This window comes from Opisthocomus hoazin, chromosome 1 (genome assembly GCF_030867145.1).
Source record: "Opisthocomus hoazin isolate bOpiHoa1 chromosome 1, bOpiHoa1.hap1, whole genome shotgun sequence".
Taxonomy (NCBI): Eukaryota; Metazoa; Chordata; class Aves; order Opisthocomiformes; family Opisthocomidae; genus Opisthocomus; species Opisthocomus hoazin.
The window spans coordinates 1,171,732-1,190,305 of NC_134414.1; the positions used below are offsets into that span (position 1 = coordinate 1,171,732).

Sequence of the window (18,574 nt, forward strand, 5' to 3'; positions counted from 1 at the left end):
TTTCTGCTCTCTTGTCCCTGCAGGCACTTTCACGTGGGGTCTGACTGACTGTTTGAAGAGCTGCAAGTTCGCTTCCCAAAAGTTCAGGGTCCTGACTATACTCCTCTCCCACATCCCTCAGGACTGTGAACTCCAGCGATGCGTGATCACTGCAGACAGATGGGACCCTCGTGTTGGACACCCAGCTTGGCACCGGCAATCGAGGTGCCAAGAAGAGCTGTGCTTCAGGAGCAACCACTTGGGAAGCAGTCCAGTTCCTCCATGTGCTGCTAATGTTTCTCCAGATCCTCCAGATCCCCGACTCCAGCACCCTACGGGCGACCTGGAGTCTCTCCAGGCGCTTTCTGCCAGAGGCTCCATTCTGCCCCTGGGCCCACATAAAACTGAGGGAGCATGACGCTGAGGCCTGTAAATGGCAAAGGGAGAGCAGGAGATGTGCAGCAAGGGGCAGGAGGGAAGGTTTGAGCATCCCCAACAAGACAGAGCTGTGACCTGATCCCCTCTGTGTGAAAAGCCTTCAGAGTTTGGCTTTTCTCTGTGAGGAAATACAGAACTAAAGGGCTGTGCAGCCCAGAGGGATAGAAGGGGAGGCGTGGGCATCCATGAGAAGACAGAGCTTGGACTCGATCCCCTCCACGTGAAAGTTCTTCAGACACTACGCACATGTGGCTTCTGGTCCCACATAAAACTGAGCAGCACAAAGCTGAGGCCAACACGAGGCCAAGTGAGAGCAGGAGATGTGCAGCAAGGGACAGGGGGGGAAGATCGGGCATGGGGCACCTCAGCCCAGCCCCAGGTCCATCCTCCTGCCCAGCTCTGCTGCCCTAAGCTGGCCCCTGAGCTTGGGCCCTGAGCGCTCCCCTTCCAGGATGGCTACAAGACAGTGCTGAGGCTGTTCCTTATCTCAGCACCCAGGGAAAGTTCACTGCCTCGCAAGGAGTCCTCCTGTCCCTGGCACCCCAGCTTCCAGCCAGTTTAACCCCTTCTTGCCATTGGGTGTCCTTGCCCTTAAGGCCAGATGGATCCTCGCTGACCAGTGACCCCTGTGGAGCAGTTACAGTCAGAATTAGCCCTTCAAGGGTCCCACGCCCCCCCAAAACCACCCAAGAAACCCAGCAGCACCCCAAACTGCTGCCACTGCTCATGGCTGTGCCCACCACCTGCGGCCGCCATCCTGTTGGCACCTCCCTGCAGAGATGTGCCTGAACTCCAGGAGGGTCCTGCTGGCCCATTTCTGCAGCCCCCCCACCCACACCAGCACACCCACTGGGGTACCGGCCAGCCCCTGCCCCAGTTTGGTGGGTGCCAGCGGTGCCTGGTGCCAGCCCGTCCCCGCTGGGCTAGGGCACTGAGGGGGTTGCACCCCCAGCCGCGAGATGGGTGGATGAACCACGACACCAGGGACAGAGAAAACATTTAATATTTGAACAATTCAGATGGGAGGGCAGCCCAGGGGGGTTCCCATCCCCGCATGCCCCAGCCGCTCAGTGGTAGGGGATCCCCTTGTCCTTGTGGAACCATCGCTGCCACTACTGGGACTTGCAGCATCGGTCACGTAGGGGCTGAAAGTGGCATCTCCACCAGGCCTTGAGGTGTCGCCAGCCCTTCCGCAGGCACCGTCCTGCCCTGCATGGAGACCAGGCCGCTCGGCCATGCGCCCTGCCTGTGGGCTCCAGTTGCTGGGGTCCGGTCTCTGCCTGGGTGCTGCTGTTGGAAGCAGCAGAGATGCTGCTGGCCGGTCCTCCCATGGAGGTAATGATGTCTGCCACCTCTGAGCTGCTTCTTTCTGGCCCCGTGGGGCTGCTCCTCTGGAGCCCCTTGGGACTGGTCCTTTCTGGTGCCATGGGGCTGCTCCTCTTTGACACTGTCGGGCTCCTCACGCTCTGCCCCGTGGGGCTGCTCCTTCCTGACACCATGGAGCTGCTCCTTTCCAGCTCCATGGAGCTGAGGGTCTCCGGGCTCATTGCTCTGTCCTTGTGTAGGACCCCATCCACAGCCTCGTCCACGTTGTCATCAGTGCATGGCACGTCTTCTCCGAGGCTCTGGGGCCACACTGCCAGAGGGCCGTCCTCCTCCGTCTTGGTGGGGGGACGTGGGAGCTCCCCAGGGGAGGTCCCACCACAGGCTCCCCTGCTTGCCCCCTCTCCCCCTTGATCCTGAGCCTGCAGTGCCTGCAGCAGCTCGCGTCGCTGCTGCGTTGACAGCGGGTTGTCCCGGATGGCGCGGATGAACTCTGGGATGAGCTGCGCCACGGTCATGGGCATGTCTGGGGAGCTGGTGGGGGGTGGCGGCACATGTTTGGGGCTCTGTACCCTGTCCTCCTTGTCCCCAGGGACCTGGTCTTGCTCTGCCCACGACACTGGCTGCAGTGGGCGGTCCTGGCCACAGTCTGGCTCCGCCTGCCCCACCAAGATGCAAAGAGCCTTGCGGGACTGGGAGGGTGCTGAGCGGTTGAGTGCCGGCAGCTCCATCATTGCACCACGCCAGGAATGCGGGAAGGTGTAGACCGAGCCCATGGAAATGGAGCTGCTCTGTGACAGGGGGACCATGGAGGTCAGCAAGGCCAGCGGGGCTGTGCTCCACTCCTCCGTGCTGTCCCTGCAGAGGAGGAGAGAGAAGAGACCCCGCTGCACCCCGGCCCCTCCACCGGGACCCACGGGCAGCACCCCGACCTCGGCCGGCGGGCAGGGCTGGGCAATGCGGGCAGGGGCAGGGCATGGGGAGAGGGTCTGGGGCAGGATTTGGGGACTCCCCCAGCACTCACCCTGTGTCCATGCTCAGCAAGGGCTTCTCCTCTCCATTAGCAGTGGGAGAATCTATAGAGGGAGGAGATGGAGTGAGCGGCCGTCAGCCCCCGGCACAGCCCCGGCTCAGCGCTGCCGTGGGGTGTTGGCTGTTTGCAGGGCGCTTGGTGCTGGGGCCGCTCACCTCTCCCGTTCTGTCGCCAGGCTCTCACCACGTTCATCCGACGTTCCATGTGCTTCCAGAAACGCTGCAGGGGAACCAGGAGCTGGGTGAGACGAGAGCAGCTCCCGAGCCCACGCTGCAGCCCCCCACGCCACCCAACGCCACCCCACTCCACCCTACGCCACGCCATGCTGCCTTGCAGTGCGGTGCAGCAGTCACCGACCTTGGCCTGCCTGACCCGTGGCCAGACATTGTCCTTGACGAACAGCAGCGTGTGCATCATCATCAGCATGACCAGGTCATCCACGGTGAGGACTTTGGTGTGTCCCATGGCACCAGCTCTGGTGCGTCCGCGGCACTCCGAGTCACCCGCACAGGCTGGAGATGCGGATCCGCAGCGACCTCCTGGGACCCCACTGATGGGACCCCCAGAACTACTGGTGTAGCCGAGGCTGAGGCTGCAGTCTGCCGAGATAACGCCAGACTGAAGCCCCCAGCCAGCTGCCTGCTCTCGCAGAGCCCTTTTATAGCAGGCAGGCACACCCCCCTTTATGACACCGTGAGCCATGCCAGGGCCCCCTTTGTGACACCGCGGGGCAGTCCGAGCTGTGCAGGCAGTGTCTGAGGAGGGGTTGGGTCGTCCATGTAGAAAACAGGGGTGGCAGCTGGGAGAAGGCCGCAGTCTGCAGGATGGGGGAACCCAAGGGTGATTAAGAGGGAAGGGAGAAGCAGGAGGAGGAGGAGGAGAGAGAGAGGGAAGAGGAGAAGGGGAACATAGAAGGGAAGCAGAAGGGCAAGGAGTTGGGGAAGGCAAAGGCAGAGGTGAAGGTGATGGAGAAGGTGAAGGAAAAGGAGTAGGCAAAGGAGAAGCAGAAGGAGAAGGAAGAAGGAGAAGCCCCACACCTGGCCCTGCAGCCAACAGCAGCGCTGGCCAGAGCTTTTGAAAGGAACGAGGATCCCCCCAGTGCTGAGCCCAGGTTGGAGAAGAGGTGGCTCAGGGGGCTTTCCAGCAATGGAAGTGGAGCAACGGGCAGCGCAGGTGCAAAGCCGTTGGGGCTGCTGAGCTGTGGCAATGTATTGCTGCCTGGGTGGAGAAGCTGGTGCTAAAAGTACGTCACACAGGTGCTCACCTAGGCAAGAGTCGGGTCCCTGGAGGACATTGCAACAACGAGCAGGTGGACCCGGCTGCTAGAATTGAAGCGGCTCAGGCGGATCGGGTCTGGGAACATCAAGGTGAGCTCCTTCTAGCTCGATGGCCCCAGGACACATCAGGACATCTGGGAAGGGAAGCCGCATACAAAGGGGATTGTGACCGAGGGGTGGACTTGACCATTGATGCTATTGCACAGGCTGTCCATGAAGGGAAACCCTGCGCCAGAATCAAAGACAGCAAGTGGCTACAGCCTTTCTGGGACAGAGGCGGATGGCTGAAACATCCATCGGCAGAAGCCTGGCAGATTGATCACGTCATGCCACCACGAGCCCGCCACGGCCAGCACCATGGGGAGGAACAACCCCACGCATCAGTACAGGCTTGGGACGGACCTGCTGGAGTGCAGCTCTGCGGAGAGGGACCTGGGTGTCCTGTTGGACGACAGGGTGACCATGAGCCAGCAGTGTGCCCTGGCTGCCAAGAAAGCCAATGGAATCCTGGGGTGCATCAAGAAGAGTGTGGCCAGCAGGACGAGGGAGGTTCTCCTCCCCCTCTACACTACCCTGGTGAGGCCCCATCTGGAGTACTGTGTCCAGTTCTGGGCTCCCCAGTTCAAGAAAGATGAGGAGCTACTGGAGAGAGTCCAGCGGAGGGCTGCGAGGATGATGAGGGGACTGGAGCATCTCCCCTACGAGGAGAGGTTTAGGGAGCTGGGCTTGTTCAGGCTGAAGAAGAGAAGGCTGCGAGGGGACCTAATAAATGCTTATAAATATCTGCAGGGTGGGGGTCAGGAGGATGGGGCCAAGCTCTTTTCAGTGGTGCCCAGTGACAGGACAAGGGGCAATGGGCACAAACTGAGGCACAGGAAGTTCCCTCTGAACCCGAGGAAGAACTTCTTCCCTCTGAGGGTGACGGAGCCCTGGCCCAGGCTGCCCAGGGAGGCTGTGGAGTCTCCTTCTCTGGAGATATTCAAGACCCGCCTGGACAAGTTCCTGTGCAGCCTGCTGTAGGTGACCCTGCTTCAGCAGGAGGGTTGGACTAGATGACCCACAGAGGTCCCTTCCAACCCCTACTATTCTGTGATTCTGTGATTCTATGTGCTTAGCATGGTGGAAGCGACTACTGGATGGTCGGCAACGTACCCTGTGACCCATGCCACTGCCCGGAACACTGTCTTGGGCCTGGAAAAACAAGTTTGATGGAGACCAGCGATGGGTGCTGGGACATTCCAGCGTTGGGATACATATTCAGCAGAAGCCACTTGCCTAGCTAGCACTAGAGAATCTGCCACTCGACCTGGACCTGCTCGACCCCTTTACCCGGTGTGCACTATGACAATACACACAGAGAGCCGAGGTATTTTATTCCGTATTTGCGCACATATGGGTGACTGTCCCAAGACAGCGCATCTTGTGCACAAATCAGCAGTCATTTGTACCCTTAACATTACCATATTCATCTTCCTAATACATATACATGGTTATTCTATTCAATGATTGGTTAAAGTCTCTTCGTCCAGCATGTAAATTAGTACGCGTGCTCCGTTTCTTCATCTTTTGAGTCTGGGCTATAACTGGGGTAGGTGAGCCGTGAGCCGGTGATCACCATCTCCCCCTGCCAGAAGTCCCTTTCCCCTCCTTACCAACATGTCTCTTTTGGCAATCTCAGCAGCTTTTCGTAGCTCGTTATCGATTCTCACGATTCATCACTCTCTGGTTCCACTTTGGACAGGTACATCTAGGTGTTCAGAAAAGTTGTAGATGTTGCCCTTGGGGACACGGGTTAGCAGGCGTGGTGATGTTGGGGTGACGGCTGGACTTGATAATCTTAGAGGGCTTTTCCAACCTCGATGATCCTATGATTCCACGATCCTTCTTATGAAACAAGAACACGTTCTTCAAAATCCTGTTTCTTAGTTCTCTAAACCTCGTATAGTTAATTTGACACTTGGAACTGTAGTAAGGGTAGTGCTTTACAAAAATACCTACAGCAGCAATAGTCTGGTTAATTTCAATTATCATTTCACTTTTTAATTGCCCCTTTTATTGCTTAGTACAAGAGAAGCAGCTTCAAGCATCCAGGCAGGAGCTGCCTCATTGAGATATGCCGAATCGTTGCCGAGGGGCTGGAAAGGAGCAGCTCCATGGCGCTGGGCAGAAGCGACACCGGGGCTGGGCAGGAGAAGCCCAATGGAATGAAGAGGAGCAATCCCATGAGCCTGGGTATAATTAGCTCCATGGTTCTGGCCAGCGGCATCCCCGTTGGAATAGGTGGCCTTGAAAGGTCCTTTCCAAACCAAGCCCTTCTATGATTCTCTGATTCTAACAATTAAAAAGACACTTTAAAAACTTGGAAGGCAAAAAAACAAAGAGAGAAGATAATGAAACCCAAGAAAAAATATTCAATGCAAATGAAAACGACTGCTCACCAGCAAGGGACCAATGCCCAGCCAGTCCCCAAGCAGCCACCCCCCGCGACAACCTCCTCCCCAGTCTTGTTGCTGAGCACGATGTCCTCTGATGTGGAATATCCCTTTGGTCAGCTGGGGTCAGCTGTCCTGGCTGCGTCCCCTCCCAACTCCTTGTGCACCTCCAGCCTACTCACTGGTGGGCCAGGGTGAGGAGCAGAAAAGGCCTCGACACTGTGCAAGCACCGGTCAGCAGTAGCACAAACATCCCTCGGTTAGCAAAGCTCTTCTCAGCACAAATCCAAAACATAGCCCCATACAAGCCACTGTGAAGAAATTTAGCTCAATCCCAGCCAAAACCAGCACATTCTCCACCCCTGATTCCATGCCATTTACCACACTATCGCAACACATCCTCATTAACCACCTCTGCCCTGTAAGATGTCGGCAAAATGTCCATAAATACCCAGAAGGTGTCCATGGATTTCATTTGGTCCATGACTTTGGGCTCCATCTGTTATGGTGGTCACCCGGGGCAGGAGAGGTGGTGTCTTGGGTGGAGTTGCTGGGCAATCAAAGCCGGCTCAGGTTGGGTCAGTGCTGCACTTGCAGTGCTTCTTGTGAGATCAGGTTTGTCCTTCATGGCTTCAGGTGGTTGAGTGCTGCCAGCTCCACCATCACACTGGGCCAGGGCTCTGGGAAGGAGTAGAGGGAGCCCATGGAAATGGAGCTGCTCTGCTGCTCTGGCCCATGGACCTGCTGCTTGCTAACGCCGTGGAGCTGCTCCTTTCCACCTCCATGGAGCTGAGTGTCTTCAGGGCCTTTGCTCTGTCCCAGTGTAGGACCCCATCCACAGCGCTTCCTACACCATGCAACTCCCATCATGGCTTACAACAATCTAAAGGCACGTCCATGACAGTCTCCACCCCTGGTCCCTTTGGACTAGGCCATAAGGTTGAACACTGCAATGAATTCCTCCTCTTGCCTCCAGCCTGGTGTAATCGATGGCCTTGCTGGACTTGTCGAATGCAAGACAAAAGACAAACGGACTGAGGCATCAAGAGCCGAAGAGTTAACAAAGGAAGTAAATAACTGGTGCTTATCTTATCAGACCAAAGTAAGGGGGGACAGCCCATCACTGTAAACTCAGTGATCTGTGGGGCGCCGCGGAGGCTGCGCAGCCAGAGATTGCTTCAGAGATTGCTTTGGACAAAGCACAGATGGCCCCCGAATGCACATACCAAGATGCCCACTCTGAAGGCGTGTCACACTGCTGAGTCCCGCTTCTGACGACACGACATTCCATGCCAAGAGCCAATCGATACACAATAATTGACTTAGTCCCACCTCGCAAAAAGATTTCCAAACATATAAAAACTGGCCCTTGAAAACTCTCTTTGAGAGGAGGAGCCAAGCGAGAACTTCACCTGATGGACGGGTCAACGGGCCTGAACCTCTCTTCCCCCCCCCCAAGAAGGGACGCCTTTTTGGTAAGAGTCGCGCCTCTGACTTTGTCAGACGAATCCCCGGGAACACATTGTTAACTAAAGCGCTAAACTATTACTTTGAGCTCAACTTTTGTAGACAGTGAATTTATCAACGGCAATTCCGAATCTGTGATAACTGTCGCTTGAATAAATTACCTATTGTTTCAACTTTGCGAAATTGTTTCAGTGAAAGTCCTTGGAAGGGCTCTGGCAGGCTAGTTGAATATCAGACTCCCCTTACCCCCCCTTTAATGAGACAGTAAGACCCGCGCATGGCAAAGGGAGAGCAGAAGATGTGCAGCAAAGGACAGGAAGGAAAGTTTGAGCGTCCCCAACAAGACAGAGCTTTGACCTGATCCCCTCTGTGTGAAAAGCCTTCAGAATTTAGCTTTTCTCTGTGAGGAAATACAGAACTACAGGCCTGTGCAGCCCAGAGGGATAGAAGGGGAGGCGCGGTCATGCGTGAGAAGACGGAGCTTGGACTCGATCCCCTCCACGTGAAAGTTCTTCAGACGCTACGCACATGTGGCTTCTGGTCCCACATAATACTGAGGAGCACAAAGCTGAGGCCCACACGTAGCCAAGGGAGAGCAGGACACATGCAGCAAGGGACAGGGGGGGAGGATCGGGCATGGGGCACCTCAGCCCAGCCCCAGGTCCATCCTCCTGCCCAGCTCTGCTGCACTAAGGTGGCCCCTGAGCTTCGGCCCTGAGCGCTCCCCTTCCAGGACGGCTACAAGACAGTGCTGAGGCTGTTCCTTATCTCAGCACCCAGGGAAAGTTCACTGCCTCGCAAGGAGTCCTCCTGTCCCTGGCACCCCAGCTTCCAGCCAGTTTAACCCCTTCTTGCCATTGGGTGTCCTTGCCCTTCAGGCCAGATGGATCCTCGCTGACCAGTGACCCCTGTGGAGCAGTTACAGTCAGAATTAGCCCTTCAAGGGTCCCACGCCACCCCAAAACCACCCAAGAAACCCAGCAGCACCCCAAACTGCTGCCACTGCTCGTGGCTGTGCCCACCACCTGCGGCCCCCATCCTCTTGGCACCTCCCTACAGAGATGTGCCTGAACTCGGTGAGGTTCCTGCTGGCCCATTTCTGCAGCCCCCCCAGGTCCCTCTGGACACCAGCACACCCACTGGGGTACCGGCCAGCCCCAGCCCCAGTTTGGTGGGTGCCAGCGGTGCCTGGTGCCAGCCCGTCCCCGCTGGGCTCGGGCACTGAGGGGGTTGCACCCCCAGCCGCGAGATGGGTGGATGAACCACGACACCAGGGACAGAGAAAACATTTAATATTTGAACAATTCAGATGGGAGGGCAGCCCAGGGGGGTTCCCATCCCCGCACGCCCCAGCCGCTCAGTGGTAGGGGATCCCCTTGTCCTTGTGGAACCATTGCTGCCACTACTGGGACTTGCAGCATCGGTCACGTAGGGGCTGAAAGTGGCATCTCCACCAGGCCTTGAGGCGTCGCCAGCCCTTCCGCAGGCACCGTCCTGCCCTGCATGGAGACCAGGCCGCTCGGCCATGCGCCCTGCCTGTGGGCTCCAGTTGCTGGGGTCCGGTCTCTGCCTGGGTGCTGCTGTTGGAAGCAGCAGAGATGCTGCTGGCCGGTCCTCCCAGGGAGGTAATGATGTCTGCCACCTCTGAGCTGCTTCTTTCTGGCCCCGTGGGGCTGCTCCTCTGGAGCCCCTTGGGACTGGTCCTTTCTGGTGCCATGGGGCTGCTCCTCTTTGACACTGTCGGGCTCCTCACGCTCTGCCCCGTGGGGCTGCTCCTTTCCAGCTCCATGGAGCTGCTCCTTTCCAGCTCCATGGAGCTGAGGGTCTCCGGGCTCATTGCTCTGTCCCAGTGTAGGACCCCATCCACAGCCTCGTCCACGTTGTCATCAATGCATGGCACGTCTTCTCTGAGGCTCTGGGGCCACACTGCCAGAGGGACGTCCTCCTCCGTCTTGGTGGGGGGACGTGGGAGCTCCCCAGGGGAGGTCCCACCACAGGCTCCCCTGCTTCCCCCCTCTCCCCCTTGATCCTGAGCCTGCAGTGCCTGCAGCAGCTCGCGTCGCTGCTGCGTTGACAGCGGGTTGTCCCGGATGGCGCGGATGAACTCTGGGATGAGCTGCGCCACGGTCATGGGCATGTGTGGGGAGCTGGTGGGGGGTGGCTGCACATGTTTGGGGCTCTGTACCCTGTCCTCCTTGTCCCCAGGGTCCTGGTCTTGCTCTGCCCACGACACTGGCTGCAGTGGGCGGTCCTGGCCACAGTCTGGCTCCGCCTGCCCCACCAAGATGCAAAGAGGCTTGCGGGACTGGGAGGGTGCTGAGCGGTTGAGTGCCGGCAGCTCCATCATCGCACCACGCCAGGAATGCGGGAAGGTGTAGACCGAGCCCATGGAAATGGAGCTGCTGTGTGACAGGGGGACCAGGGAGGTCAGCAAGGCCAGCGGGGCTGTGCTCCACTCCTCCGTGCTGTCCCTGCAGAGGAGGAGAGAGAAGAGACCCTGCTGCACCCCGGCCCATCCACCGGGACCCATGGGCAGCACCCCGACCTCGGCCGGCGGGCAGGGCTGGGCAGTGCGGGCAGGGGCAGGGCATGGGGAGAGGGGTCTGGGGCAGGATTTGGGGACTCCCCCAGCACTCACACTGTCTCCACGCTCGGCAAGGCCTTCACCGCTCTTACATTAGCAGTGGGAGAATCTACAGAGGGAGGAGATGGAGTGAGCGGCCGTCAGCCCCCGGCACAGCCCCGGCTCAGCGCTGCCGTGGGGTGTTGGCTGTTTGCAGGGCGCTTGGTGCTGGGGCCACTCACCTCTCCGGTTCTGTTCCCAGGCTCTCACCACGTTCATCCCGACGTTCCAGGTGCTTCCAGAAACGCTGCAGGGCAACCAGGAGATAACGGCAGACTGAAGCCCCCAGCCAGCTGCCTGCTCTCGCAGAGCCCTTTTATAGCAGGCAGGCACACCCCCCTTTATGACACCGTGAGCCATGCCAGGCCCCCTTTGTGACACCGCGGGGCAGTCCGAGCTGTGCAGGCACAGGGTACGGGTGCCGGGTACAGGGCACAGGCACAGGGTGCCGGGACATTCCAGCACTGGGAGGCGCATTCAGCAGAAGCCACTCGCCTCGCTAGCACCAGGGAATCTGCCACTCGGCCTGGACCTGCTCGACCCAAACCCCTGCGCACTGTGGGAGGAGAGAAGGTCCCTGGGACACATCTAAGGAACTGGCCGGGAAAAACAGTCTGGGCTCTTCCCTCCTCGGGACAGGGAAAACCTATCCACGGGATCGATTCTGCTCAAGCACCTGCATGCACCTGGTGGGTAATGTGGAAGGATGGGGGAGTCCAGGGTGTACCTTGAGGGGTGCAGCTGTGGCTGAAGGACAGGAGGAAAGGAACAAAGAAACAGGATGCCAGACCCCAACTGCTAGCCAAGCGTGAAGATTGGGTGAACGACACAAGATGATCAATCAGAAGCACAAAGGAACCGCGTGCCAAGAGACCCTCACCAATGAGATTCAGGGGGTGGGGGAGAAGGGAATATAAAAATGTTATGGATACCCAGTAAAGTGCTTCTGCTTCTGTCTGCTTTCTATTGCTGTGCTTGCTTCCTTTTTGACTGCCGTAACATATTGTGGCATGCTGCCACACCTTTCCACCTCCATGGAGCTGAGGGTCTCTGGGCCCACTTCTCTGTCCTTGTGTAGGACCCCATCCAAAGCTTCGTCCACGTCCTCGTCAATCCATGGCAGCTGTGCTCCAGGGCTCTGGGGCCACACTCTGGCCCTCAGCTGTTGCAGCTGGACCTGCTCCTCTGTCTTGGTGGGTGGACATGGGAGGTCACCGGGGGGGGTCCCACCGCAGGCTCCCACACCATCTCCTGCTCCCCCTCGATGCCGGGCCAGCAGTGCCAGCAGCAGCTTGCATTGCTGCTCTGTTGACACCTGCTTGGCCCGGATGAGCTCTGGGACGAGCTGCCCCGTGCCCATGGTCATGGCTGAGGGGCTGCTGGGGTGCGGCTTCACTTCTGCGGAGCTCTGTGCCCTGTCCTCCTTGACCCTGGAGATCTGCTCTTGCTCTGTCCCTGACACTGGCTGCAGTGGGGGGTCCTGGCCACGGTCTGGATCCGGCTCCCCAGCTGACCCCCCCGACAGTCTTGGGGGACCAGGAGGCTTCTAAGTGGTTGAGTGCTGCCAGCTCCGCCATCGCTCTGGGCCAGGGTCCAGGAAGGAGTAGAGCGAGCCCATGGAAATGGAGCTGCTCTGCGACAGGGTGGCCAGGGAGCCCAGGGAGTCCATGGAGGCCAGCGGGGTCCGCGGGGACAGGCGCTCCCTGCTCCACGACTTCGTGCTGGCACTGCAGAGGAGAGGGAAGAGACCCCGCTGCACCCTGGCCCCTCCACTGGGACCCACGGGCAGCACCCTGACCTCGGCCGGCGGGCAGGGCTGGGCAGCGCGGGCAGGGGCAGGACATGAGGAGAGGGTCAGCCCGTGGGCAGTCGTTGCCGGGGTCCAGTCTGTGCCGGGGTGCTGCTGGCCGGTCCCATGGACCTGCTCCTGCCTGGCCCTATGGGGCTCCTCATGTCCAGTTTTGGCTCCTCTTCTTCAGCCCCGTGGGACTGGTCCAGCCCGGCCCCATGGAGCTGCTCCTCTTCACTTCCATTGGGCTCCTCCTCTCCAGCTCCACCAGGCTCCTCCTGCCGCTGCCCGGGGGCTGCTCCTGCCCGACGCCATGGAGCTGCTCCTTTGGAGTCCTCCGGAGCGGATTCTCTCCGGGTTCCGAGCTTCGCAAGCCCTGGCGGCTCAGTGGTAGGGGCACCCGTTGTCCTTGTGGGACCATCGCTGCCAACACGGGGGCTTGCAGCATCAGATGTGTCGGGGCCGGCAGCGGTGTCTCCACCAGGCCTTGAGGCATCTCCAGAGCCGGGCGCAGCCCTCCCGCAGGCACCATGCTGCCCTGCATGGCCCTGGGGACGCCTGGCCACGCGCCCTGCCTGTGGGCACCCGCTGCTGGGCTCTGGTCTCTGCCAGGGTGCTCCTGCCCAGAGCAGCAGGGATGGTGCTGGCCGGTCCTCCCATGGAGGTAATCATGTCTGGTCCCATGGAGCTGCTTCTGTCTGGCCCCGTGGGGCTGCTCCTCTCGAGCCCCTTGAGACTGGTCGTTCCCGGCCCCATTGGGCTGATCCTCTTAAGTGCTGTCGGGCTTGTCTTCCGCTCCACGGGACGGTTCTTCTTCTGTACTATCGGGCTTCTCTTGTCCAGCTGCATGGGGCTTCTCCGGCCTGGCTCCATGGGGCTGTTCCTCTTCGATACTATCGCGATCCTCACGCTCTGCCCCATGGACCTGCTGCTTGCTAACGCCATGGAGCTGCTCCTTTCCACCTCCATGGAGCTGAATGTCTCCAGGCCCACTGCTCTGTCCCAGTGTAGGACCCCATCCACAGCCTCGTCCACGTCCTCGTCCTTCCATGGCAAGTCTACCGCGAGGCTCTGGGGCCACACTGCCAGATGGACCTGCTCCTCCGTCTTGGTGTGGGGAAGTGAGGGCTCCCCGGGAGGGATCCCGCCCCAGGCTTCCCTGTCACCCCCCTCTCCCCCTTGACGCTGGGCCCGCAGCTCCCGCAGCAGCTCGTGTTGCTGCTCAGTTGACACCTGGTTGGCCCGGATGGCACAGATGAACGCCGGGATGAGCCGCCCCATGGTCTTGGCCATGGCTAGGTGGCCGCTGCGGTGCGGCTTCACATGTCTGGGGCTCTGTGCCCTGTCCTCCTTGTCCCTGGGAACCTGCTCTTGCTCTGTCCCCTAACCTGGCTGCAGTGGGTGGCCCTAGTCAGAGTCCATCTCCAGCTCCCCACCGAGCCCCCAGTAGCCTCTGGGCATCAGGCTGAGGGCCCGTACTAGCACCCCGTCCCTCCCCAGCCTTGTTCTCCTCCCCAGGGCCAGGACTTTCACTTGGTGAACTCCAGGAGGGTCCAGCTGACCCATTTCTCCAGCCCCCCCAGGTCCCTCTGGACACCAGCACACCCACTGGGGTACCGGCCAGCCCCTGCCCCAGTCTGGTGGGTGCCAGCGGTGCCTGGTGCCAGCCCGTCCCCGCTGGGCTCGGGCACTGAGGGGGTTGCACCCCCAGCCGCACGATGGGTGGATGACCCACGACACCGGGGACAGAGAAAACATTTAATATTTGAACAATTCAGATGGGAGGGCAGCCCAGGGGTGTTCCCATCCCCGCACGCCCCAGCCGCTCAGTGGTAGGGGATCCCCTTGTCCTTGTGGAACCATCGCTGCCACTACTGGGACTTGCAGCATCGGTCACGTAGGGGCTGAAAGTGGCATCTCCACCAGGCCTTGAGGCGTCGCCAGCCCTTCCGCAGGCACCGTCCTGCCCTGCATGGAGACCAGGCCGCTCGGCCATGCGCCCTGCCTGTGGGCTCCAGTTGCTGGGGTCCGGTCTCTGCCTGGGTGCTGCTGTTGGAAGCAGCAGAGATGCTGCTGGCCGGTCCTCCCATGGAGGTAATGATGTCTGCCACCTCTGAGCTGCTTCTTTCTGGCCCCGTGGGGGTGCTCCTCTGGAGCCCCTTGGGACTGGTCCTTTCTGGTGCCATGGGGCTGCTCCTCTTTGACACTGTCGGGCTCCTCACGCTCTGCCCTGTGGAGATGCTGATTTCTGACATCATGGAGCTGCTCCTTTCCAGCTCCATGGAGCTGAGGGTCTCCAGGCTCACTGCTCTGTCCCAGTGTAGGACCCCATCCACAGCCTCGTCCACGTTGTCATCAATGCATGGCACGTCTTCTCCGAGGCTCTGGGGCCACACTGCCAGAGGGACGACCTCCTCCGTCTTGGTGGGGGGACGTGGGAGCTCCCCAGGGGAGGTCCCACCACAGGCTCCCCTGCTTCCCCCCTCTCCCCCTTGATCCTGAGCCTGCAGTGCCTGCAGCAGCTCGCGTCGCTGCTGCGTTGACAGCGGGTTGTCCCGGATGGCGCGGATGAACTCTGGGATGAGCTGCGCCACGGTCATGGGCATGTGAGGGGAGCTGGTGGGGGGTGGCTGCACATGTTTGGGGCTCTGTGCCCTGTCCTCCTTTTCCCCAGGGACCTGGTCTTGCTCTGCCCCCGACACTGGCTGCAGTGGGCGGTCCTGGCCACGGTCTGGCTCCGGCTGCCCTACCAAGACGCAAACAGCCTTGCGGGACTGGGAGGGTGCTGAGCGGTTGAGTGCCGGCGGCTCCATCATTGCACCACGCCTTGAATCCGGGAAGGAGTAGAGCGAGCCCATGGAAATGGAACTGCTGTGTGACAGGGGCACCAGGGAGCCCACGGAGTCCATGGAGGCCAGCAAATCCCGTGGGGCGTTGCTCCACTCCTCCGTGCTGTCCCTGCAGAGGAGGAGAGAGAAGAGACCCCGCTGCACCCCGGCCCCTCCACCGGGATCCACGACCCTTGGCCAGCACCCCGACTTCGGCCGGCGGGCAGGGCTGGGCAGTGCGGGCAGGGGCAGGGCATGGGGAGAGGGTCTGGGGCAGGATCTGGGGACTCCCCCAGCACTCACACTGTCTCCACGCTCGGCATGGCCTTCACCGCTCGTCCATTAGCAGTGGGAGAATCTATAGAGGGAGGAGATGGAGTGAGCGGCTGTCAGCCCCCGGCACAGCCCCGGCTCAGCGCTGCCATGGGGTGTTGGCTGTTTGCAGGGCGCTTGGTGCTGGGGCCGCTCACCTCTCCGGTTCTGTTCCCACGCTCTCACCACGTTCATCTGACGTTCCAGGTGCTTCCAGAAACGCTGCAGGGCAACCAGGAGATAACGGCAGACTGAAGCACCCAGCCAGCTGCCTGCTCTCGCAGAGCCCTTTTATAGCAGGCAGGCACACCCCCCTTTATGACACCGTGAGCCATGCCAGGGCCCCCTTTGTGACACCGCGGGGCATTCCGAGCTGTGCAGGCACAGGGTACGGGTGCCGGGTACAGGGCACAGGTACAGGGTGCCGGGACATTCCAGCACTGGGAGGCACATTCAGCAGAAGTGTCCTGGGTTTGGCCAGGACAGGGTTAATTCTCACCGGACTCCAGGAAGGGCATAGCCCGGGGGTGGGGGCTGGCCCCACCTGGCCAAACAGAGCCCGGTATTCCATACCATGTGACGTCACGCTGGGTTCCGGTGGGGGGGACGGCGCGGCGGGAACGCTCTCGCGGTTTGGGGGGGGGGCGTGGGGCCGGTCCTGTCCGGGAGAGCGGCTGTCTGGGTCGTGCGGTTCATTGTTGTGTTTTCTCCTTATCTGTACCGTTGTTGTTGCTGTTCCCTCTGTTTGCTGTTCTGTTAAACTGCCCTTATCCTGACCCACCGGTTTCTGCCTGTTTTCTTTTTCATTCTCCTCTGCACGCCGGCGGGGGGAGGGGCGGCCGCGTGGCGCTTTTGTTGCCGGCGGCAGCTGAAACCAAGACATTGATTTGGCGCCCAAGCGCGGGGCAGGGATAACGGCAGGGCTGAGCAGCGGGTGTTAAAACTGCTTTCTTAGATTTTGTTAAATTTTGTTATAGGCATTTTTCTGTGTTAGTTAAATAGTCGCCGGTAAAAATGTTGCTGACTTTGTTCAGATGGCTGTGGTTTTTGAACCCTTATTTGCAGTATGTGTTTACTGCCATGCTGTTCATCATCACTGGAAAAAGGATTAAGATGATGATTTTGCTGTACTGTACCATATCGACTTACGATATGATAACATCACTGTGCATGAAATTAGTCTTGTATTTGCATGCGGCACTGCAGTCATTTCGGTACCTCGGATCCTATGTCTTAGATTTTGTGAATAATCAAACCCAGTCTGTGGGGAAAGCCGAAGGGGATACCTTCCCCCACTCTTTCGCCCCCCCTCTCTCCCTCAGGCTGGTCCTAACGGCTTTTGAGAATTTCGAGTACCCGTGGGATGCTCAGGGCAGCACTCTCCTTTTGTTCTGCCTCCTGAATGGGTTCTGGGTTTTGTTTAGGGTTAAGCAAGTCGTTAAGAACATCGTGCAGAGACCTGCCCCGGGGCTGGATAGCTGTGAGTGGCTGGGTGTGTGGGACAGCATGGGCAGATGTCTAGAGCAGTGGGCACCTGCGGTGTGTTTTAAACTCACCCCTGAACAAATACAGAATCCGGACAATCTGGTAAAATATCTGAAAAAAGTGTGCTGCCACCCTGGGAACTCCAGAGAGACACAGATCACTGCAACGTGCTGGGGTCTGGCCCACGCCTACCGAGCTGCCCTGTTCAACACTGTTCAGTGCCCTAAAGGGGAAAGGGGGGGGAAGCGAAGCGGCAGGCACTGCGACTGGCGCTGCCCCCCCAGCCGGCCCTGCAGCCCCTCCAGCCCAGCAGGCAGTCACAGCCCCCCCAGCCAGCACCACCGCTGCCACAGCTGCAGGGCCTGCCTCGGTTTCCCTGGCAGGCACAGCAGCTGCTCCCGCCCCAGCTCCAGCAGCAGGCATCGCGGCTGAGCCCAGTGACCAACCTGTGCCGGTAGCAGTCGCCCCTGTAAAACTAAAGAAAGATGCAAAGAGAGCAGATCGCTCCGGGAGGGATGACGATGAGCCAGGGTCATCGCGGGAGATAGAGACAGAGATCATCACCCGGTCCCTGTCCCTGGGCGAGCTGCGAGACATGCGGAAAGATTTCAGCCGCCACCCTGGCGAGCACATTGCCACCTGGCTGCTGCGGTGCTGGGATAACGGGGCCAGCAGCTTGGAGTTAGAGGGCAAGGAAGCCAAGCAGCTGGGATCCCTGGCCAGGGACGGGGTCATTGACAAGGCCATTGGGAAAAAGGAACAAGTCCTCCGCCTCTGGAGGAGACTTCTGTCAGGGGTGAGGGAGAGGTACCCCTTCAGTGACGATTTTGTATGCTATCCTGGCAAGTGGACCAATATGGAAAGGGGTATTCAGTACTTGAGGGAATTAGCTGTGCGGGAGCTGGTTTATAATGAACTAGATGATGACCAGGTACCCACAGACCCAGATGAAGTCCAGTGCACAGCACCTATGTGGAGGAAGTTTGTGCGGAGCGCACCCTCCTCATATGCCAACTCACTGGCAGTTGTAAACTGGAAGGGTAAGGAGGCACCAACAGTGGATGAGGTGGCTGTCAGACTCTGGCAATATGAGGAAAGTCTCTCTTCCTCCCTTGTCTCAGCTGTGGAGAAACTGGCCCGGGAGGTGCAGCAAATCAAAGAGAACATGTCCTACTCCCCACCTGTACGGGCCAGTGTCTCAGCTATTAGGGGCAAGCGTTTCTCTGCTCAGGAGAGGGAATACAGAGGCTATACACCCCGGGGCACCCTGTGGTTCTACCTGCGTGACCACGGAGAGGACATGAGGAAGTGGGATGTAAAACCCACCTCAAGTCTAGAGGCACGAGTACGTGAGTTGCGAGGTAAAACAATCACCAAAGGGGATTCTGTTAGGAAAAATGCCGCTCCAGTTTCCAGCAGCCAGCTCTCCAGACCAGGTAGACAGTTTGACCTTGATTCCGATCCTCTGGAGGGGACCTCCAAGTCATTTTTACAGCAGGTGAGCAGCAAATTCTCTGACGAGGATTAGAGGGGCCCTGCCTCCAGCCAGGTGGAGGAAAGGGACAACCGTGTTTATTGGACGGTGTGG

The 18,574-nt window shown here is 59.4% G+C and overlaps 1 protein-coding gene across 9 annotated transcripts in view; it reads left to right on the plus strand.

Annotated features, from left to right (window-relative positions):
- Positions 1-18,574, plus strand: part of LOC142360571 (uncharacterized) — a 43,140-nt gene that overhangs the window by 6,820 nt on the left and 17,746 nt on the right. For 6 of the 9 annotated variants that reach the window (XM_075414011.1, XM_075414051.1, XM_075414062.1 and 3 more), the window contains exon 3: positions 24-5,872. In XM_075414011.1, coding sequence (XP_075270126.1) covers positions 2,717-3,532 — 816 coding nt within the window. In that variant the 5' untranslated portion in view covers positions 24-2,716 and the 3' untranslated portion in view covers positions 3,533-5,872. Of the gene's footprint in view, positions 1-23; positions 5,873-18,574 lie in introns of those variants that run through there. The other 3 variants (XM_075414020.1, XM_075414044.1, XR_012763177.1) reach the window with 2 other exon arrangements.